Source organism: Hyla sarda, chromosome 5, assembly GCF_029499605.1.
Source record: "Hyla sarda isolate aHylSar1 chromosome 5, aHylSar1.hap1, whole genome shotgun sequence".
Lineage (NCBI taxonomy): Eukaryota > Metazoa > Chordata > Amphibia > Anura > Hylidae > Hyla > Hyla sarda.
The window spans coordinates 52,665,394-52,689,486 of NC_079193.1; the positions used below are offsets into that span (position 1 = coordinate 52,665,394).

A 24,093-nucleotide genomic window follows, 5' to 3' on the forward strand; every position below is an offset into this window, starting at 1 on the left:
ACTTCGCTAAGGACTCCACCTTCTTGTCCGTCAGATCCTTGAAAGGAGCCGCGTCTGCTAGCGGCAGTGTAGTAGCCTTAGAGATACGGGAAACTGGTGGATCCACCGAGGGAGGGAAAACCACCTTTGAGACAAGGTCCTTGGCGAATGGATAATGCACTTGAACCTTTTTCATTCCCGGGAACCTCTTGTCCGGATGTCTCCATGCAGATTCCAGAAGGGTGTCAAATTCAGCGTGAGAGCTGAACATTTGAGGTGCTGGTTTAGCACGATGAAAGGATACTTCAGGAGTCACGTCCGAAGATCCTGGGTCCTCTAAGTGAAAGGTGTCTCTTATGACCGCAACCAATGAGTTCACCGTTTCAACTGTCTCCGAGCGGTCCCCCGAGTCAGATGCCGAATCGGAAGCCTCATCCGCCAGTTCACCAGGAGAATGTGAACGAGTGGAGGAAGCCCTGGAAGGGGGGGCGACCATGATCGGGTACGCGGTTCTGGTGAGGCAGAGCGGCGACTCCGGGAACGTCCTCTGGAGGAACAACGTTTGCGACCAGATGACACGGGGGGGGGGGGCGGAACCCACGAGGGGAGCACCCACGTCTACTTGAAGACTCAATGGAAGAGTCAGAAGAAGCATCCCTAGTATGCTTGTGAGAGCGTGAAGCATGTGGAGAAGAGGTGCAGGACTCGGGGCCGGCGCAGGGTAGACCTCTTCAAGGCAGACACGTCACGGGAGGCCTCAGTCACTGAACGGGAGACTTGAGTCAAGTCAGCCATATACTGGGATAGAGAAGAAACCTAGGCTGAAGGGGGCGGCCGAATCCACCGGGACTGAAAGAGCATCCGGGGATGCCAGGGGGTCTGGTGGAGCAGGCAGAGCAAGTGGGTTAAGCAGAACCAGGCATTTTGGAATTACAGCTCTTACAGACAAAATGGTAAACTAAAGCTCCAGTTGTCTGTTTAGAGGGAGGAACAGTTCTGGGTACGGACATAATGAAAAAAGAACTCTCTCACCCTAGTCTGTGTCCCCAGGGCAGCTGCTGTGAGGAGAACTCCGCTCTAGTGTAGATAGAGAGGGAGAAAAAAAAAAAAAAACAGCCAATAGCCAGAGAGGGGCGTGCCTGGAGCAGGGGCACTGCTGATTGGCCCCTGCCACCTAAAATCGCGCACACAGCGCTGATTGGAGGACAATTCGCGCCTCCAGTAAGCTCCGGCCGGCGGCCCTGTGGGCGGAGCTAAAGCGCCCCAGCCGACGAAGAAGAAACACAGTAATGGTGCCCACTCCTTGCCCCGAGCGCACGTCGTCCGCATATGCGCTTGCATGGAAGTGACCGGGCGAGACTCATATTCTCCGGCAGCAGACTGCTGCCGAAAGTGAAAGTAAGTCGGCGTTTCGTGCGCCCGTACAGTATAAACGCTGCGGCTGTCAGCTACATAAGTAAAAGCACACACACACATATCTTAAGTGCATGTGAATAACTGAGCCCCTTCATCCAAAAATGGCACTGCGCTGCCCAGAAATAAAGATAAAGCCCCTTGTCCAGGCCAGCCCAATTAGAAAGGTGGGCCAAAAACCGAGGGTCTCCAGAGGTTGCAAGTCTGCACCTAAGGGAGAAAGGGAATATATACTCACCTCAGTCAGAAGAACTTACCTAATGGAGTCATCTGTGGAGTCTTCAGTCAGCTTTCTGTCACATGCATCACGTCGAGCTACCATGTGCGAGCGAGGCGAGCAGGGAATAGGGGGACCCGAACCCATGAGGTACAACCCCAGGCGCTGACCGTTGGCGAGAGGGGGTTAACAGCACATATACGCAATGTCTGTGCCCCCTCAATTGCAATGAAACCTGAACACATGAAAGAAAAAGGAATAAAGAAAAAGGAATAAAAAACTAACACATTCCCTAACTAGGAAAATAATAAAACATAAGACCTGGTCTGGAGAATTCCAGACCATGTCCACCTCCTTCAGACACTAAGATAAAACTGATTAGCTCAGGGCCTGGAGGCAGGTATATCCTGCTGGGAGGAGCAGACTTTTTTTGTTGCCATAGTGTCATACCTCCTAGAGACAGCAGCATACACCCATGGTCTGTGTCCCATGGTTTGTGTCCCCCAATGGAGCCGATAGAGAAAAGCTGAATTTTTTTTATTTATTTATTTTTTTTTTACACCATTTGCCGTAGGGGATCATTAACATTATATTTTTATAGTTCAGACATTTACGCACGCGACAATACCAAATATGTTTATTATTTCTCTTTTTTTAAGCTTTTGTGTATTAATATGGGGAAAAGGGTGATTTAAAATTTTTTGGGGAATCGCTTTTTCAAATTTTTTTTTCACAATTCTTACATTCATTTTTACATACTTTTAGTCCTCATAGGGGACTATTTACAGCAATCATTAGATTGCTAATACTGTTCAGTGCTATGCATAGGGCATAGCACTGATCAGTATTATCAGAAATCTTCTGCTCTGGTCTACTGGAAGGCAGATCAGTGCAGAAGACCCCGGGAGACATCATCTTGGCTGATCTAATCCCCACGGCAGATGCCGTGATCTGTATTGATCACAACATCTGAGGGGTTAATGGCAGACAGCGCGATCACTGATGTCTGCCATTACCGGCGGTTCTGCTGCTGCTGCTGACAGCCGCCGGGACCCGCTGTGAATGAAGCGAGCACAGCTTCTGTGCTCGCATAACAGCTGTGCCGTTAATGTATGGCGCTGTGAGCGAAGTGACGCTATGCAGCGCCGTACATTTACAGCGTGGGTCCTTAAGGGGTTAATGTGTACTAAAGTGTACCTTTAAAAACGTTTTTAAAACGTCAGGTTCCGAGTATTCACTCACACCTAAAATCACAAGAATGAGCAGGTAGAGAAGCGCATGGCCATGCGCTTCACTCCCGATTCTGTATCCATAAAAGTGGGACAGAATAGAAAAAAAACAGATCATGTCTTCCACAGACAGCACCACTCCTGTTCTCAGGTTATGTGTGGTATTACAACTTGGCTTCATTCACTTCAATGGAACGGAGCTGCAATATCACACACAACCTAAGCACAGGTGTGGTGCGTTTTTTTTTTTTTTTATAAAATCAGCTATGTTTTTTTAATTTTGAATAACCACTTTAACATTACCTACTGTCACATGAAAGAGAACCAGAAGAAAATGCACAAATTGAGGTTCATAGAAATGGTTGATATATAGAACAGGCTATGCAATTGATGATTGTCCTACACACAGCCCTCACCTCAATACAATACTACCACCTAATAAAAATCTGAGTTCACAGTTCAACATCTGTCCCTGTCAACTTGAAAGTTCCAAGGCAAGACCACCTCCAAATACTGTCCGCAGTTTTGGTATGAACTAGTATAAATCATTATGTTCAGTCGCTGCTGCTTATAGCCACATGGTATAGATAACATTACACACCATAATATAAAAAGGTCACTTACTTTGTTATAACAGAGCAGAAGAGAGGCACGTAAGGCTTGAGCTCCTCAGGAAGAGTATTAAGGCTGGAGATTGCTCGGAAATAAACCATACCGTTTGTTGGCTGAGCACAATACTGAACAGGAACCTCACCTGAAATAAAACATATATGCTTACTTAGTAACAAGCATCTATCAAACTACAAATTTATATATCTATAGCTTACTTTAAATTCATTTGTTCATTTATATTTTAGCTGTAAGACAATGGATGCATATATTAGGGGTGTGGAAAGTTAAAGGGGTATTCCAGGCCAAATTTTTTTTTTATATATCAACTGGCTCCTGAAAGTTAAACAGATTTGTAAATTACTTCTATTAAAAAATATTAATCCTTCCAATAGTTATTAGCTTCTGCAGTTGAGTTGTTGTTTTCTGTCTAAATGCTCTCTGATGACTCACGTTTCGGGAGCTGTCCAGCTCCTATGGAGATATTCTCCCATCATGCACAGCTCCCGTGACGTGACATCATCATTGAGCAGTTAGACAGAAAACTTCAGAAGCTAATAACTATTGGAAGGATTAAGATTTTTTAATAGAAGTAATTTACAAATCTGGACAATAGGATGTGTAGCTCACTTAAAGATAAAGGTAAGGAGAGTGTTCGAGGTTAAAGGTGATGCCTTCACCCAATCAGGCCTAGTCAAAAAATGGGAAAATATATGTATATACCAGTCCTCAAGAACACTAGGGATGTGTAGAATAAAGAGGAAAGAAAATAGTGGATCTGATAAGGATTTATTAATATATGTATATAAGTAAGTAAATGCAAATACATCAATCACTCTGCAGGGCCCTTGCAGGAATGAATTGGTAATAATCAATATATAAATGAAAATGCAGATAAAAATAATAAAGCAGAAATGCACCAATGTCCACTACGGTGGTTAGCAACTTGGTTAGTAGTCACTCTTGGTCACAGTTAAGTCCAAGGATATCCAATTTAAAGAGTCACAGTTCAGTAATCAACTCCTATGATACTGTAGCCAAATATAGCAATAGTGGCGATAATAGCAACAGTTGTAGCAATTATGATACTGTAGCCAAATATAGCAATAGTGGCGATAATAGCAACAGTTGTAGCAATTATGGCAGTAGTTTGTAGAGTACCGGTGCACAGCACCACTCACCCTTCTTCTCGGCTGTTAGCGATCCCGGCAAGCAATGATGTTCACAGGTAGCGATTTCGGCAGACCGCGATGTCCTGTAGGTGATAAAAGCTGTTTGTATTGCCGGTCTGGATCGTAGCCTAGGTGAGTGGTTCTCCGGTAGGCTGTAAGTATCCTGGGCTGGCACGGGGAGGCGTCCGGCCTAGGGAGAACGTGTCCAGGAACTCTGCCGTCCGGGGCTGTGAACGGAGATCTGGGAGCAGCTGCGTGTCTGAATGATGCGCTAGCTGCGCGCGTGTTGCAGTGGTCCCAGTTCTGTGAGCATCCAGCAGTTTATATCCACACATTTTGGCTAGCGTCTCTTTAGAAGTGGTATAAGGTGTTTTTGCAAGGCAGACGCGTTTCAAGGCCTGCGGGCCTTTTCTTCAGTGACAGTAAGGTTACCTTACTGTCACTGAAGAAAAGGCCCGCAGGCCTTGAAACGCGTCTGACTTGCAAAAGCACCTTATACCACTTCTAAAGAGACTATATCCACACATTTTGGCTAGCAACTGCTGGATGCTCACAGAACTGGGACCACTGCAACACGCGCGCAGCTAGCGCATCATTCAGACACGCAGCTGCTCACAGATCTCCATTCACAGCCCCGGACGGCAGAGTTCCTGGACACGTTCTCCCTAGGCCGGACGCCTCCCCGTGCCAGCCCAGGATACTTACAGCCTACCGGAGAACCACTCACCTAGGCTACGATCCAGACCGGCAATACAAACAGCTTTTATCACCTACAGGACATCGCGGTCTGCCGAAATCGCTACCTGTGAACATCATTGCTTGCCGGGATCGCTAACAGCCGAGAAGAAGGGTGAGTGGTGCTGTGCACCGATACTCTACAAACTATTGCCATAATTGCTACAACTGTTGCTATTATCGCCACTATTGCTATATTTGGCTACAGTATCATAGGAGTTGATTACTGAACTGTGACTCTTTTAATTGGATATCCTTGGACTTAACTGTGACCAAGAGTGACTACTAACCAAAAGAGACACGTTGCTAACCACCGTAGTGGACATTGGTGCATTTCTGCTATATTATTTTTATCTGCATTTTCATTTTCATTTTTATTTATATATTGATTATTACCAATTCATTCCTGCAAGGGCCCTGCAGAGTGATTGGTGATTTATTTGCATTTACTTACTTATATACATATATTAATAAATCCTTATCAGATCCACTATTTTCTTTCCTCTTTATTCTACACATCCCTAGTGTTCTTGAGGACTGGTATATACATATAATTTACAAATCTGTTTAACTTTCCGGAGCCAGTTAATATATATAAAAAAAAAAGGTTTTGCCTGGAATACCCCTTTAATAAAAAAAAACTACTTGCCCAAGGGACTAAAACGGAGAAAAATCTACTTGTCCCTCATGACGATCCACTTGTCCGGGCCAATTTTCGCTTTTACACTCTTGATTTTTCCTCCTTGCCCTATAATAGCCATAACTAAATACTATAATGATACCTTTTAATTTTTCCATAACATTCTCCGAAACAAAAAAAAAAATATTAGTGAAGTGAAATTGAAATAGTAAAAGATAATTTTGCAGATTTGGTTGTTTTCTTTTTTACGCCATTTACCTTGTGGTTGAGCTCAAATGTTATTTTGATAATTAATGTCGCCTGATTACAGCAATAACAGATTTGTATAGTTTCTGTCATGTTTTATTAATTAACAAAAAAATCAGAACTTTTTAGATTTTTTTTATTTTTATTGCAATTTTCTGACCCCTGTAGCCTTAAAAAAAAATTTAAAATTCACATACCAGGCTGAATGAGGGCTCATTTTTTGCACCATAATCTATTTTTGTATCGGTACCATTTTGGTATTGATCTGACTTTTTAAATAGCTTTTAACTTTTTTCTGGAATATTCTAAAAATTGTAATTCTGCGGTTTGGCATTTTTTATTTACATTTACGTATTTACATTTACATCATTTACTGTACGGGATATATAATGTTATTTTTTAATAGTTCGTTCAATTACGCACGCAGCGATACCAAATATGTTTATTTTTATTATGTTTACATGTTTTTATATAGGAAAAGGGGCGATTTGAACTTTTAATATGGAAAGGGTTAATGTGTATCTTTAAAACTTTTATTAAACATTTTTTTTTCACACTTTATTAGTCCCTTAGGGGACTTTTACGAGGCAACATTAGATTCCTCATACAGATCAATAGAGTTCTATTGAACTCCATTGAACTGTGTGCTCTGCGATCCATTGACAGAGCCTAGTCCAGCCAGACTATCAATGACAGAGCCACAGACACCATGGAAGCCGAGGTAAGCCCTCCGGCTTCCTCTACAGTGGATTACCCCCCAAACCCGCAATCGTGCAGCGTGGGGGGGGGGGGCGGGCGATTCACCCCACTAGCCTAACAGGAAGCATTAACATGTCCCTTTAGACGCCGCTGTCAGCTTTGACAATGGCGATCTAAAGGGTTAATAGCCAGCCACAGCGATCGGGATCGCCGCAAGCTGGCTATTAGCGGCGGCCCCCAGCTACTGAAATAATTTGGGGGCTGCAGAGTATGGGGTGGGGTGGGGTGGAGTTCGGAGCACGCTCCATACTCCCCTGTGAGTGCCGCCGTACTTGTCTGGGGCCTTTAGGTCTGGCCCTGCTTGCCCGAAGCAGGGCTAAGGGCCTGAAAAATTCACCTGCCCGGCGCCCGGAACTACATGTCCCGGGCGTCGGACGAAACAAAATTCCACATCCCTGCATATACACTGCTTAGAACAGTGGTGTCACATGAAACATGGTTCAGTAACTTTAATTTAAACCTCATTATAGCACTGGGCTATATAGAATATACACATTACCTGCATAAGCCAATTCCAGGTCTGTATGTGGGATTGTCGGCTCAATGTCAGATACTTTGAGTGCAGGAAGACAAGATGCATCCTGGGGTTTACTTTGCAACTCTAGAAGCTCAAGACCTATAGAGGAAAAACATTTTTTTTATTGAAATTCAAGGGAAAAAAAATTATTAAAACCTTAAATCACACAAATGCAAATTTAGCCCACTGTCACAGGTGCATAATACGGAGGCAAGTTCCAACCCAACCACGAGACTAAAGACTAAAGCTAACATCACATACCTCTAAGCTGCTTTCAGTTCGGGTCTTTTAGTCCGTAATATGGACACAAACAGGAGTCTGTGTTATGCCTATGTGGAAACAGCTTAAATCTAATCACTACAATCCCCATACCTTTTTACTATAGTAGATACCTGACATGTTAAACCCCCCCCAACATTCATGAGCCCTTTTATGCAATGTTGTACCTAAAAGTATTTTTTGCATTTAAAAAAATAAAAATAAAGCATCAAAATGTTTGTAGTAAAAGGCCTGACCCAAGCAGAAACAGATGTATAATGAATGACACACACTACAGACAGGAGATCAAGCTGTACAGAGAGATGATCAAAGCTCTAGACCAGTGGTCTTCAAACTGCTGACCTCCAGATGTTGCAAAACTACAACTCCCAGCTAGGAGTTGTAGTTTTGCAACATCTGGAGGTCCGCAGGTTGGAGACCACTGCTCTAGACACTTGTTTGAAGTCATACAGCAGGAAAAGTTTAACACCACAGTTAACCATCCGGATCACAGAGGGTCTTGCCACAATAGTAAACGTAAAAGTGCTACCCTATAAAAAGTCTCCCAGAAATGTACCTCTTGGTAAGAGATTGTTCTCTTGGAGACATGCCTCTACAACGCACTCAAAGACATTTTGCCTAGTGGACAGAACTGGGCAAAAAGGATGGTAATTTAAACCCCTTAAGGACACATGACGTTCTCATACGTCTCTATTTCCGAGTCCTTAAGGACACATGACGTATGAGAATGTCATGTGTTTTACCGGCCCCCCGCAACCATCTGGAGCGGAGCCGGTGCCCGCTGAAATCATTCAGCAGGCATCGGGGCATATCACCCAGGGGGGTCATGATGACCCCCCATGTCGGCGATGGCCGCAGATCGCTGAACAATTCAGTCCAGCGATCTGCGGCGGATTCCGGGTCAATCGGGTCTCCAGTGCCCCGAACAGCCATAGCCAGCAGGGGTGAGGTGGATTACCGGCCGACTAATCAGGGCGCCTGCTGCGGGTGTCACTCCCGCAACCCGCTCCGCCCCTCTTCTGGAGGGCTTGAGCGGGTGCGGGACGTGCACCCCGGGTGCTGGGGACCCCGATCCCCGGCGTCCCTGTTGGGATCGGGGCCCCAGGAGCAGCGGCGGCGGCAACGACGAGGGACTGACCTGATGCGGCTAGATCGTTGGAGGTGAGCGACAGCCTCCTGCTGTTGCTTAGCAACAGCTCCCAGCATGCAAAAAGGGCATGCTGGGATCTGTAGTTATGCAACAGCAGGAGGCAGACCACCACAACTCCCAGCATTACCTTATGGAATTTTGCAACAGCTGGAGGCACATTCTTTCTATGGAAAAGTGTACCTTACGCTGTTGTATAACTAAAACTCCCAGCTTGCACAATCAGCTAAAGTGCATGCTGAGAGTTGTAGTTTTGCAACAGCTGAAGGCACAGAGTTAAGTAGCAAACCAGTGTGTCTCCAGCTGTTGCATAACTACAGTCCCCAGCATCCCCAGCCAAAGTAGTATGCCTCCAGCTGTTGCATAACTACAAGACCCAGCATGCCCTTCCGCTGTCCATACATGCTGGGGGTTGTAGCTTTTGCAACAGCTGAAGGCACACTGGTTGCAAAACACTGAGTTTGTTACCAAACTCTGTGTTTCACAACCAGTGTGCCTCCAGCTGTTGCAAAACTACAACTCCCAGCATGCACTGATAGACCGTACATGCTGGGAGTTGTAGTTTTGCAACAGCTGGATGAACCCTCCCCCCCCCCCCCCCCCCCCCAATGTGAATGTACAGGGTACACTCACATGGGCGGAGGATTACAGTAAGTATCCGGCTGCAAGTTTGAGCTGCGTCAAATTTTCTGCCGCAGCTCAAACTGCCAGCGAGAAACTACTGTGAACCCCCGCCCGTGTGACTGTACCCTAAAAACACTACACTAGCACAAAATAAAATAAAAAGTAAAAAACACTACATATACACATACCCCTATACAACCCCCCTCCCCAATAAAAATGAAAAACGTCTGGTACGCCACTGTTTCCAAAACGGAGCCTCCAGCTGTTGCAAAACAACTACTCCCAGTATTGCCAGATAGCCGTTGACTGTCTAGGCATGCTGGGAGTTTTACAACAGCTGGAGGCACCCTGTTTGGGAATCACTGGCGTAGAATACCCCTATGTCCACCCCTATGCAATCCCTAACTTAGGCCTCAAATGCGCATGGCGCTCTCACTTTGGAGCCCTGTCGTATTTCAAGGCAACAGTTTAGGGCCACATATGGGGTATCACCGTACTCGGGAGAAATTGTGTTACAAGTTTTGGGGGGGTATTTTCTGCTATTACAATTTTTAAAAATGTAACATTTTTGGGAAACCAAGCATTTTAGGTAATTTTTTTTTTTTTTTACATATGCAAAAGTCGTGAATCACCTGTGGGGTATTAAGGTTCGCTTTACCCCTTGTTACGTTCCCTGAGGGGTCTAGTTTCCAAAATGGTATGCCATGTGTTTTTTTTTTGCTGTCCTGGCACCATAGGGGCTTCCTAAACGTGACATGCCCCCCAAAAACCATTTGTCGCTCCTTCCCTTCTGAGCCCTCTACTGCGCCCACTGAACAATTAACAGACATATGTGCTTACTCGAGAGAAATTGGGTTTCAAATACAAGTAAAAATTTTCTCCTTTTTACCCCCTTGCAAAAATTCAAAAATTGGGTCTACAAGAACATGCGAGTGTAAAAAATGAAGATTTAGAATTTTCTCCTTCACTTTGCTGTTATTCCTGTGAAACACCTAAAGGGTTAATACACTTACTGAATGTCATTTTGAATACTTTGGAGGGTGCAGTTTTTATAATGGGGTAATTTATGGGGTATTTCTAATATGAAGGCCCTTCAAATCCACTTCAAAACTGAACTGGTCCCTGAAGTGAGTTTGAAAATGTTGTGAAAAATTTCAAAATTGCTGCTAAACTTTGAAGCCCTCTGGTGTCTTCCAAAAGTAAAAACTCATAAATTTTATGATGCAAATATAAAGTAGACATATTGTATATGTGAACCCCCAAAAAATATATTTTGAATATCCATTTTCCTTACAAGCAGAGAGCTTCAAAGTTCGAAAAATGCTAAATTTTCATTTTTTTCAGCAAATTTTGGGATTTTTCACCAAGAAAGGATGCAAGTTACCATAAAATTTTACCACTAAGTTAAAGTAGAATATGTCACGAAAAAACAATCTCGGAATCAGAATGATAACTAAAAGCATTCCAGAGTTATTAATGTTTAAAGTGCAGTGGTCAGAATTGCAAAAAACGCTCCGGTCCTTAAGGTGTAAAATGGCCTGGTCCTTAAGGGGTTAATGAACTTCCTGCCATCTAGGCCACTCTGACCAAGCTGCAAGGAGATGTTGGGAGCAATGGTTGAGTACGGATATGGCGAAGAAGCTCTGGATGGCCCGGAAAAGGAGATTTTTATGCTTACCGTAAAACCTCTCTCTCGAAGGATCCATTGGGGGACACAGACCATGGGTATATGCTGCTGTCTCTAGGAGGCTTGACACTATGGCAACAAGAAAAGTCGGCTCCTCCCAGCAGGCTATACCCGCCCACAGGCACCTGAGGTAATCAGTTTTAGTCCCAGAGCAATAGGAGAAGACCGACAGGTTACATAGTTACATAATTAGTATGGTTGGAAAAAGACATACGTCCATCAAGTCCAACCAGGTCAAGAGAAAAACGACAAACTGTCCGAGCAACCAGAAGAAAAAGGTAACTGAACACACCCTCGGACAGATAACTGAAATAGGAACACCAGAAAAAAGGGTGGGAGCTGTGTCCCCCAATGGATCCTTTGAGAAAGAGATTTTACGGTGAGCATAAAAATCTCCTTTTCTCTATCGGCTCCATTGGGGGGACACAGACCATGGGACGCACCAAAGCCGTCCCTTGGATGGGTAAGGAATCAGACGGGTGGACGGTTGGACCACCGCCACCTGCAACGTCTTACGGCCCAGAGTAGCATCAGCTGATGCAAAAGGTATGAATCTGGTAGCACCTTGAGAAAGAGTGCAAAGACGACCACGCGGACACCTTACAGAACTGCAAGGCCGAAGCCATGTAGTGGAGGGCCCAGGATGCCCCGAAAAACGGGTGGAATGAGCCAACACCCTAAAGGGTGGGATCTTCCCCTTGCAGCGGTAAGCTCCCAAAATGGTTGTCTTGTCCAACAACCACAACAGGTTGTGGAAAAACGCTTCCATGGATGAGAAGGGGCCGGACAAAAGGACGGTAGGACGATGTTCTCATTGAGATGAAAAACCCATAACCGTATCAGGTACGAAGGACGGACCTAGACGGAAAACAAAACAACTTGTCCTGGTATACAACCAGGAAGGGAGAACGGCAGGAGAGAGCTGCCAGCTCTGACACCCTCCTAACAGAGGGAAGAGCAATAAGGAACGCCACCTTCCGGGGAAAGAGGCGAAGAGAAATGTCCCTGAGAGGTTCAAAAGGGGGGCCTTGCAGGGCATCTAAGACCAAGTGCAAGTCCCAAGGGAAAAAAGGGGACTGATAAGGAGGGGCAGCTTGTGCCACTCCCTGAACTAGGTTCGGACATGATAATTGAACGCCAGAGAACGTTGAAAAAGAATGAATGGAAACGGCCGAACCTTTGACCCCTAAGAGCTGAAAGCCTTCACGACCGGAGAAAGGCTGAGTTTCACACCAACAGAAAGAAGACCCCAGGTATGGTGGTAAATCTTTGCAGAGGAAGGCTTGTGAGCCCTCAGCATGGTGCGAACCACTTGGGAAGAGAAACCGCGGGTCCTCAGAACCGCTGTCTCAACCGCCATGCCGTCAAAAGCACAGACGGTAAATAGAGGTGGCACAGGAGACCTGATATAGGAGGTCTGGACGATAGGGAAGGCGCAGAGGTAAGTAGTTCCGGAGCCTGACCATGACGACGTACCACGCCCGCTGGGGCCAGTCTGGGCCACAAGAAAGGCGGGAACGCCCTCTGCTGTGAGATTCCTCAGGACCCCGAAAATAGAGGAAGGAGAGGGAACAGATAAGGTAGGGCAAAGGCCGACCAAGAGAGAGGAACGCTTGGTTGTAGCAGGACGTGCAGAGGTCCACGCCTGGAGCGCGAGGTTGCAGATCACTGCAAGCACCTCCGAATGTAGGGACCACTCACCTTGGACGGCTGAGGACCTGCTGAGAAAGACCACATCCCAGAGACACCCGAAATGAAGAGCGCTGAGATGGCCGGAAACCTGAGTTCCGCCCAGAAGGGAATTTCACGAGAAGCAAGCAAAGAAAGGATTGCCCTAGGCACCAACATGTTGAAGGGGAAATGGGCTCTTCTAGGGACCAAGGTCTCAGACCAGCCAGTCCTTGAAAACACCTCCCCAGCCCAACAGCTCCACAGCCCGACAGACTGGCAGGGAGGGGCAGGAAGGAGCGCCCCTGAAAAAGCAGGGGGGAAACAAAGCCACCATAGAAGGGACCGACAAGACTGACAAAAGAGAACGATCTTGCGGTCGATAGACAATGGAGACCTGTCCCACCGGAAGAGAATCACCAGTTGAAGAGGTCGGTGATGAAACTGGGCAAATGGCACGGCCTCCACGGCCGCCGCTAACCGACCCAGGACATCCATGGAAAAGCTAATGGAATCTGGAGCAGGGTGCTTAAGTCATCGGACTCTTGATAAGAGAGTCAGCCGAATGGTCGGCAGAGTCAAAGCGGCAGAGGCCGGGTCGAACTGGAGCCCCAGGAGAGCGGACTTGTCCCGATTGACCATCCAACCAAAGTTAGACAAGGTCTGGAGGTTGAGACTAAGACTCTCCAGGATCTGGGCCATGGCTGGAGCTCTGATCAGGAGGTCATCCAAGTAAGGAATCACGGAAACAACTGTTGTCCGTAAAAGGGCTATCACAGGCGCCAGGACATTGGTAAAGGTCCGCGGAGAAGTGGTCAGACCGAAATGGAGAGCCACAATAGAAAATGACCGTCCGGAACAATGAGATGTGGAGGCAGGCATCCTTGATGTCCACCGAGGAACGAAATTTCCCCATGAACCAGGGACGCCAGCACGGAGAGACTCCATTCGGGATGGGAAAGCAGAAGATGCTGGCTGAGATACTCGAGAACCAAGATTGGGCAAACAGAAACGCCTTTCTTGGGGACCACAAAGAGGTTGGAATAAACCTCGAAAACGTTCCACTGAAGGAACCGGGACAATTACTCCCTGGATAAAAAAGGAGTTGGATCCTGAATGTGCGTGGTCCAGGCATCCCAGAAGAGTAAGAGGCGACCAACCACCCGAGAAAGGTCGGCGGGTGGGGGCGACCCTTCAGACCGAGGAAGGCCTACGGGTGCCTGATGGGGCCGCAAAACGGACGGAAAGGATAGCAGACCTCCGGGAGGGACAGGTCCGGAACGAGGGAGCCCTCTTCCTGTGAAGGCGCCCGGTTGGACCCTTTGTTCGTACCCTTTGGTGGCACCAAAGGTCTGCAGAACCCGAAAGAGGACTTATGCGGAAAGCGGTTCTGTGAGCCTTATCCAGAGGTAATAAAGAACTCTTTTCCGCCCGTCGCCTCACTTCCTGAAGGCGGCGTCCACATTCCAGGCTTTAAGTCACATGGAGGGACGGTGGCAACCAAGTAGCTTGTGGCAAAGGCAGCACAGTGGCTGCGCATGGAAGCAGAACACAGAAAATCTCCAGCTGCGGAGCATCGGAGAGCTAGATTAAATAAATCCTCCAGAGGGATCTTGAAGACTACCCTGGCGGAGATGGGAGACCATACTGAAAGGGCCCTTGACACCCAGGCCGAAGCAAAAGCAGGAAGATCCTGCTGTCTCAAAGGAAAAGTTTGCCAAAGTCTCCACCTTCATGTCCGCTGGATCCTTGAAGGCAGCCTTAGAGAGGCGGGAGACCGGCAGATCCACAGCTGGAGAGGAGGTCCACCGAGCAATGAGGTCCTTGGCGAAGGGATACCGTGCTTCAACCTTCTTCGTTTCCTGAAACTTCTTGTCAGGGTGCCTCCAGGCGGATTCCAGCAGGGTCTAAAATTCAGCGTGAGAGCTGAAGGTCTTGGGTGCCGGTGCCATTGAGAACTGCGGCTGATGAAGAAGAGGGGGCTGTGCAAAACACAAGGGCTCTGTGATTGGCCCTGCAATAACCCCCTATGCGCGCACACAGCGCTGATTGGGGTGCAGTTTGCGCCCTTATGCAGGCTTCGGCAGCCCTGGGTGGGTGGAGCCAACGCGCACCGGGCGAAGTAATATACAGCCCGGTCCCTAATGGCGCCCGTTCCCAGCCCAGAGCGCATATGAGGGAAGGGAGGGAGCAGGCGAGACACAGTTGGCAGCCGCGCTGCCAAAACTAAAGTAAGAACAGTGCCGAGCGCCCGCAATGAAAGATATGCAGCCCGGTCCCTAATGGTGCCCACTCCCGGCCCCGAGCGCATAGGCGAACACAAATGCGCCAGCGGGGGAAGCGAGGGAGCGGGCGAGATACTGTCGGCAGCTGCGCTGCCAAAACGAAAGTAAGAACTCGGCGCCCGTAATAAAAGATATGCGCCGCGGCTGCCTCTTGTAGCCGCGGTGATACTGTGAAACACCCCACACCACACACACATGATAAACTGAAACATACATGTGCCTGCTCAGCCCCAGATATAATAAAGCACCCCCAATAAAGGAAAGGAGGGAAATCCCTCCTGGCCAGCCCCAACAGTCCCCATATAGAAGAGTGGGCAAAAACTGGGGGTCTCCAGATGTTGAAAGTCCTCCCTAAAGAAAACAAGGGGAAAATACTCACCTTAGTCAGAAAAACTTACCTCATGAAGTCTTCCCAATGAAGTCTTCAGCCAGCTTTTGTCACTTGCATCATGCCGGGCTACCATGTGCGAGCGAAGCGAGCAGGGAGGTAGGGGGACCCAGACCCATGAGGTACAACCCCAGGCGCTGACCATTGGCGAGAGGGGGTTAACAGCGCATATACTCAATGTCTGTGCCCCCTCAATTGCAATGGGGAAACAGTGAGCCGCAGTACCTGAGTCCCCACCTGAAAACAGGAAAGAAAAAGGAATAGAAAACTAACACGTCTCCTAATCCTAGGAAAATAAAAAATATGAGACCTGGTCTGGTGAGAACTCCAGACCATGTCCACCTCCTTAAGACACTAAGCTAAAACTGATTACCTCAGGTGCCTGTGGGCGGGTTTACCCTGCTGGGAGGAGCCGACTTTTCTTGTTGCCATAGTGTCAAGCCTCCTAGAGACAGCAGCATATACCCATGGTCTGTGTCCCCCAATGGAGCAGATAGAGAAATGAGGATTATTTGATCTTCTGACACGCACAAGAAGCTCCCACAGTTTCCATGCCCACCATCCACAGGATGCCCCCTTCATTAACCCCCGCCCATCTCTAACCAGACCATTTCCAGTCGCGAAAAAGAAAGAAATTTGGTGTCACGCACCCATTAAATGAGTACTGCAGCCATGGACAACTTATCCCCTATCTGATCGCAAGGGGTCCAACCGCTGGGACCCCCTGTGATCTCCTGTACGGGGACCCGGAATTGCCTAAGAACTGCGCGGCTAATGCTCGTGTCGTCAACCTGATGTCAATGTGAGGTCGGCAGACACGCCTTCTCTATTCAGTTCTATGGGAGAGGCGGGAATGCATGAACGCTGCATCTCTACCTCTCCCATAGACATACATGTAGGGGATAAGTTGTATTAGGCTGTAGTACTCCTTTATTTGTCCTGCTGATGACAGACAGCCACCATCGCCATAGTTGACAGTGGTGTTGTGATCGAGAAACCTGGACTGGTTCAGATTGGAAGTGTATTGTCTTTAGTTTTTAAATCCAGATTCTGTATGGGATGCGCCGACAGTTATGTTTAAGTATGGAGGCCCTGTGATGAGCACTTCAATCCCGCCTTTGCTGTGAAGCGACATACTGTCTGAACTCCTGGTGTGATGATCCGGGTAGCAATTACATGCAAAAGTCGGTCACCCGTAGTATTTACATGGGGGACACTAACAGCTCAGCGACATGTGCAGGACATTCTGTGGCTCATGTGTTACCTCTCATGTCTTTTTTTTGTTAAAAAGTGTATATGTGTTAGGTAGTTGCTGGGGTTGGTTGAGTGGTTTTTGGGGTGTTGGGATTTAAGTTATTTATAAACTTTTATTTTCAGAAGGATACATGACCTAAGTCCTCATCTACTGTCTATCAATGGTCAATTGCATTACTAAGCAGATTGTACACAGACGCAGTGCTTTATCAAATAGATTTTTCTGTTTGTTATAGTATGGATTATTCTATATGTAACATGTATCAGAAATGTTACCTTTCTCATATATTTGCTTCCTCTCGTCTTCAGTCAAAGCTTCAACCTTCTGGTTCAATTTTTTATTTTCCAGTTGAGCTTTCTTCTCATAATAATTTTCATCGGGACTCATACTTAAAGTCATTGTGTGTAGATTATTCTGTAAAATAGTAGAACATTGAAAATAACAAAACACAATGCAGGCTGCCTCTCCTCTAAATCCAGCTTTTTTAACCTTATTAATTATCTTAAAAGTTAAAAGTAAAGTTTCACTTTTTTTTTATGATACATAGCTTTGTAGGATACTTCGCTTCTTAGCTACATGTTACAGAAAAAACATTTATAAGATGGTGACTAAAGAAAATAATTTTAACCCCTTGAAGACCGGGCCATTTTTCATTTTTGTTTTTTCCTCCTTCCCTTCTAAAAATCATAACGCTTAAAATTTTCCACCTTTAGAGCCATATGAGGGATTGTTTTTTTTGCACCAATTTTACTTTGTAATGACATCAATCATTCCACCACAAAATCTATGGTGAAACCAAAAAAATTATTTATGGGGCAAAAAAAAAAAATGTTTTAGCTTTTGGGGGCTTTTAATTCCACACAGTGCACTTTTTGGTAAAAAATTACACCTTTAGTTTATTCTGTAGGTCCGTACGATTAAAATGATACCCAACTTACATGTGTTGGATTTTACTTTTTAAAAAATTATAACTTTTTGTACAAAAATTAGAATGTTTAAAATTGTCCTCTTCTGACCACTATAACTTTTAAAATTTTCCGTATAGGGAGATGTATATGCTGTGATCTGTACTTTTTATTGGTACCATTTTTGTTTTAATGGGACTTTTTTGATCACTTTTTATACATTTTTTAAGGTTTACAAAGTGACTAAAAATACACAATTCTGGACTTCGGTATTTTTTTTTTATGTATACACCATTGACCGTGCAGTTAAAGCAACATTATATTTTTATACTTTAGACATTTACGCACGAGGCGATACCACATATGCTTATGTTTATTTTTGGTTTACATTTTTTTAATTTTATGGGAAAAGAGGGGTGATTGAAACTTTTATTATTAGGGTAGGGGTTAAATCACAAACTTTTTTTTTTCTTTTTACTCAATTTTATAGTCTCCATAGGGGACTATTACAAGCAATCATTAGATTGCATACACTGTTCAATGCTATGCCATAGCATTGCATTGATCAGTGTTATCTGTGCTCAAATGCTCCAGCCTGGCATACCTGACTGGAGCATCGAGGCACAGATCGGATGGAGAGGAGGCAGGTAAAGGCCCTCCGATCAGCAACGCTAAGCAGCCGGGACATGGTTTTAACATATTAGATGCTGCAATCATCGCAGCGTCTAAGGGGTTAATGCAGGGCATCTCTTTGATCGGTGATGTCCGGCATCAGCCATGGGTTCCGAAAGTAGACAGCGGCGGGTACCAACCCCCTATGGTCCGTGCTCAGCTACTGAGCGAGTGTCATAGAAGGGGAGCGGAACATAGGCGTACAGGTACGCCCTTTGACCCCAGGAGGTTAATGTTAGAAATGATTAAAGTGATTAACTAGGCTGCAGAAATAGTATTAGTAAATATACATAAAATAAAAATGGGGTTAACAGAACAATAAATGTGGTAATTGTGTGTTCTGGTTATAAACAATTTAAAGGGACACTGTCATTTACATGACATTATGACATGTCCACCAGGCATTGAATCTCAGTCCTGAAACCCTCTGTGATCATGAGGTTCAACCAGGTGAAGCACATGGCAGACAATCCAAATGATGCAATCTATATAGACTATAATAGACCGCACTAGTCAGATTGGATACAATAAAAAGGGCCTGTCGTCTGACAACTACACAGTGAATGTTTTTAGCAGGACACCTAAAAGGAGAAAGGTCTCCGCATTCACTTATCATCTGAAGCTGTTGATGTATATGAAAAAAATAATTACATTTTTTTGGCTTTGAGAATTCATATAATTACCTGAAAATGCTGCTTGACTTTTTCTTGTAGGAATGTGGGGTTGTCTTTAAGACACTGTCTGAATCGATTTATTTTCTCTCCAACTTTTAACAGGTCAACAGGGTCTCCATCGTGATTCCAGCTAGATGCAACATACTTGTAAAAAGGAAGACAAAAACACATAAGATTTTGCACTGTATAAACATTAAAACAAGGCACAGCATCACATTGCTCAGTCAATATGTCACGCCTAGATGCTTCACCTTTTTGTACATACATATAATAGGCTACATGTCATAGTAATAAACAGGCAACGTACTGAGGCTAATGTAAGGCCAAAGCTTGTAGACTGATGCTTCATCTGGATCTCAAGCTTGTGGAGAAGTGCTTCAATTCTTTCTGTCTCAAATCCTTTTCTGCAGTAAAAAGAAACATTTATAATAGAAAAATGCATGTTGCCTGGACTAATTCCATGTCCGCAGTATATCTCCCCATCTCAATCCTGGTGCCAGCATAGCTCCTCTCTCATCGCTGGTCCCCAGAGGAAACAGATGTCTACTACATATACATCCAGTCAGGTCACAGACACCACTACTAGAGATGAGCGAACTTACAGTAAATTCGATTCGTCACAAACTTCTCGGCTCGGCAGTTGATGACTTATCCTGCATAAATTAGTTCAGCTTTCAGGTGCTCCCGTGGGCTGGAAAAGGTGGATACAGTCCTAGGAGACTCTTTCCTAGGACTGTATCCACCTTTTCCAGCCCACCGGAGCACCTGAAAGCTGAACTAATTTATGCAGGATAAGTTATTAACTGCCGAGCCGAGAAGTTTGCGACGAATCGAATTTACTGTAAGTTCGCTCATCTCTAACCACTACCAAACGTGCACCAAAAAGGATTCCCTTTTGTTTTAGTGATGCGATGTATGAGACCCGACAGATTTTTAGTACAGTACAAGTATAAAGTTTATCATCTGCGATAAAAGCTGAAAAAGGGGGCACTGACAGTCATGATAGGCGTGTCAGGAAGAGTTCAGCTTGACTATGGACAAAGTAAGTCGAACTCCTAATGTTCCAACCTCTGTATATGCCAGTGTTTCTCAACCAGTGTGCCTCCTGCTGTTGCAAAACTACAACTCCCAGCATGCCCGGACAGCCGTTGGCAACAGCTGGAGGCACACTGGTAGGAAAACACTGGTATATGCCATTAATAAGTTCACTAACATTATACTTACTCAACAACCTCTTGGATAGTTTTAGTTATGATTTCTTTCACAGACTGGACATGATCTTTATTTACTCCCTGTAATCCAATGCTGAAGTAAGTGTCTCTGGTGTAATTGTTAAAACTAGAATGAAAAACACAAACCAAAATTGTATACATACCACAATTTCTAACATTTTAAATTAATATTTAACATTAAAAAATCCTTTAAATATTTAGCAACATGGGTGTTCATGTCCAAACAGCATCATATTCCTGTCGCTTTCCTTAATGTGTGCCAAAAGTTAGTTTTTTTTTTTTTTTTTATAAGGCGTTACTGTCATTAAAAACAACTTTTAACGTGTTGCTCGAAATGTGAATAGTGGATCGCACTGGGATTCACTACTTAAAAGCTCTTGAGATACAAGCCAATGAAGCGGGTGGCATTGTGCTGCATTTCCTTGCCAGCTGGCAGGTCCCACCTTTGGCAGGGTCACACGGGGCGCATCCCAGAAGACCTGGCCTTTTTTTTGCATAGAAGTTTATGCAGAATAAGGGCAGGGTCATACAGGGTGCATTTGCAGAGTATTCTATGCTGCAGATGTGCCAACGGCAGTCACAGAGGGACTGCAGAGCAAGCTGCCAGCTGCTGCAGGGTAGCTGTGTGTGTCCGCTCGTAGTCGTGGATGTCTTAGTAACTAGTGCTGGGCGGTATGACCAAAAATGCATATGACAGTATTTTTGTAAGTTATGGCGGTTCCACGGTATTAACCCCCCCCCCCCCCCCCACGCTGGGGAACTAATCGTATGTGACCTGCGGGTGCTGCTCCCCATCCTCTTGTGAGCCGCTGACGCTTTAAATAAATGAGTGGCGTGCCGCGACACTGGAAATGATTACTAAAGGACATCTCTACTGATTAATTTAACATATTCCTGTGCCCGGGCTGCAAAAATAAACTTTGACTCACCTTCCTACTTTCCCCCGTTGTTCCGGTATCTGCCTCACTGTTCTCCGCTGCAATCTTCATGCTGCTTCCTCGGGACAGAAACGTCACAGAGCTGTCAGTGTATCACCGGCAGCAGCGATGTCCTGCTTCGGCCGATGATAGGCTGAGCGCACTGTCATGTAAGGAGCCGGCCGGCTGGTGATACATCGCTGCGGCTGGTGATACACTGACAGCTCTGTGACGTTTCTGTCTCGAGGAAGCAGCATGAAGATTGCAGTGGAGAACAGTGAGGCAGATACCGGAGCAACGGGGGAACGTAGGAAGGTGAAAAAGTTTATTTGTGCAGCCCGGGCACAGGAATATGTTAAATTAATCAGTAAGGTATCCTTTAGTAATCATTTCCAGCTCCGCGGCACGCAACTCATTGATTTAAAGCGCCAGCGGCTCACAGTAGGATGGGGAGCAGCGCCCGCAGGACACATATGATAGGGGACAGCGCTGCAGCTGATAATCCATTCATTGTAGGGGGGAAGGGCCCGACCGATATTGGGGTATAGGAAAAATTCAAAATATCGTACAAAATTTAAAAAAACGGTATTCGGTATGAACCGTTATATTGCCCAGCACTATTAGTAACATGCCAAAAGTTGTTTTTGCCTGGTTGAGCAAGGTACAGAAGTGTCTAAAAACACATTAAAAATATTGTGCAAGTCAAGTAAGCCAGTTTTATTTTTTTATTTATTTATTTTTGTTCAAGAGCTTTATTTTATCTTCATTACCTTTTTACAACAGTTTAAATAAGGTCGAAAAAAAAGAATGTGTGTGAATGAGGCCAAAGGCTGTGCAGTGGCATATATCAATCATTAGTGAGGGGAATAGGATCTGCTGTATGGGGTTTAATGCATTAGTTATAGGAAGTTATTACACAAAAGGTACAATATTTTTTTTCTGACTAGGGCAGATGACAGATCTGCTTTAAAGACTTCCCAGCCTTGTAAGTAACTAAAATTCATTGTAATCGACTAAATAAATAGGAAATGAAAAACACAAAACTAAACAAAGATATTGTAAAACTGATAATTATGGGAAAAAGTTGTATTACCCAGTATCAGGAGAGAAATCAGTCCCAAGGTTGGCTTCTATTAAGGCTTTGTAGAAAGGAGAATTTGGTCCATCAACCAACAAAGATGACAAGAGGCTCAGTGTAAATGACTCAAAGGAATCTGTAATGCTAGTAAACAAAAGCCATAAATAATTTTATAATATATATATATATATATATATATATATATATATATATATATATTCTATACACACAAACAAATCCATATAGATCTGGTGCACTGCTCACAATTTCAAGATTACCATAAGTGAAAAAAGCAGTACGCCACCTTGTGGCCACTGCAAACTGTCAGTCCAGGTTTTAATGCTAAGTAAACAGATTATTCAGGTTACATGCCTACTTACTGTAGCTTGCAAAATAAACATTTTAATAATAAACATTTCAAAGACACAGATTTTTTGTTACAGAGGCAAAAAGAGTCCCTCACAGAGCTAAACATCATTGAAGTAGGACATTAAAATCTGAAGAAAAGTAAAAAAGGACTCACTCTGATAAGAGGAAGCTCATGCTGACCATCGTCTGTTTAGCCGGATCACTTGCAAATGTGTCCACTCCACAAGTGATATGATATTCTTCCTGCAAATTAAATACATTTCACTACATTTTAATTTTGTTGTTTAACTGTATATCACTTTAAAAAGTTTGTCAAAATAAATACATTAAAAAAAATGAAATGATGAATAGCTAATGTTCAAGTCTTCTTTCAATACTCCCACAGAATCAGAATGACATACTGCTCCATATTATCTCCTCTCTGCTTCGGCCAGGCCCACCATTTTGGGTGTCAGAGCAATTGGACCCCCAGCAATCTAACATTTATTCCTAAGAGAGGAGAAATATTGTGCCGTATTTTGCTGCTGTGTACTATTCTATCCATTGAAGTCAATGGGTAGCAAAATGAGTTGCAGAAAATACACAGCTGCCAGTTAGCAAACAGCGCAGCGGATCCGGGCATGGTATGCACCAAACTGATCAGCGTCCCTCGCACTACGAGCCAGTAATACTGGTTAGTGGGGGGGGGGGGGGGGAAGCAAGCCGCCAGTTTTCCTTTAAAATAAATTATTTGTAGTATATTTGTTTAAAGACTTCAAATGAGTGAGATTTTCTAAATTTTCTACAGTGAGATTTTTCTAAATCTTAATCTAATGAATGTGCCATCAATTTGTTTAGTCTTGAAAATGTTCTAATTCCCTTAAGAAGTCTAAAATGACAAGATCCTCATTTCAGACTTCTCCAGGAAATTGGAACATAAGAAAAGTGGAGGGGCTTTAAGGCTAAACGAAGCAATGGTCAATGTTATGGCAGTCTATTTTGTGATCCTCTACCAGAAAGCCACATGGATTTAGTTAGATAAAGGCAAGATGGAGTCTCTTACCTGGGGTCTCCTAGGCATGTTCACAGGTAGGTGGGCTCTTGTAACATTAGTCAAAGACCACGTGTGGGTTGGATAAGGGGCGGAGAAAACAACATAAAAGGCTTTGCAAGGAGAATGAGGGTCTCTCTTTCTTCCGCTTGACATCAACCTCACCAGCTCTTTTCAACTTCCTGGTGGGACACCTTCCATTCAACTTCCTGTTTGGGTCTGATCCTGAGACCAAGGACTGCAACTGTTGCTCATACTTGTCGTAAAGGTTCCCCGAAGATAAGTATTTTCAGTTATTTTCTTTTGTGTGTTTTATATATAATAGTTGTACAGATAAAGGAAAATCCCCCCAAATAGCCAACAGATA

The 24,093-nt window shown here is 44.8% G+C and overlaps 1 protein-coding gene across 1 annotated transcript in view; it reads right to left on the reverse strand.

The window, feature by feature from the left end:
* The window catches only part of PITRM1 (pitrilysin metallopeptidase 1), a 90,908-nt gene that overhangs the window by 26,704 nt on the left and 40,111 nt on the right, over positions 1-24,093 (reverse strand). The window contains exons 9-16 of the mRNA XM_056519505.1: positions 22,851-22,939; positions 22,343-22,471; positions 20,325-20,438; positions 19,408-19,504; positions 19,110-19,244; positions 17,125-17,263; positions 7,499-7,615; positions 3,463-3,592 (exon numbers count right to left, since the gene is read on the reverse strand). Of these exons, the coding sequence (XP_056375480.1) occupies positions 3,463-3,592; positions 7,499-7,615; positions 17,125-17,263; positions 19,110-19,244; positions 19,408-19,504; positions 20,325-20,438; positions 22,343-22,471; positions 22,851-22,939 (950 nt within the window). The remainder of the gene's footprint in view (positions 1-3,462; positions 3,593-7,498; positions 7,616-17,124; positions 17,264-19,109; positions 19,245-19,407; positions 19,505-20,324; positions 20,439-22,342; positions 22,472-22,850; positions 22,940-24,093) is intronic.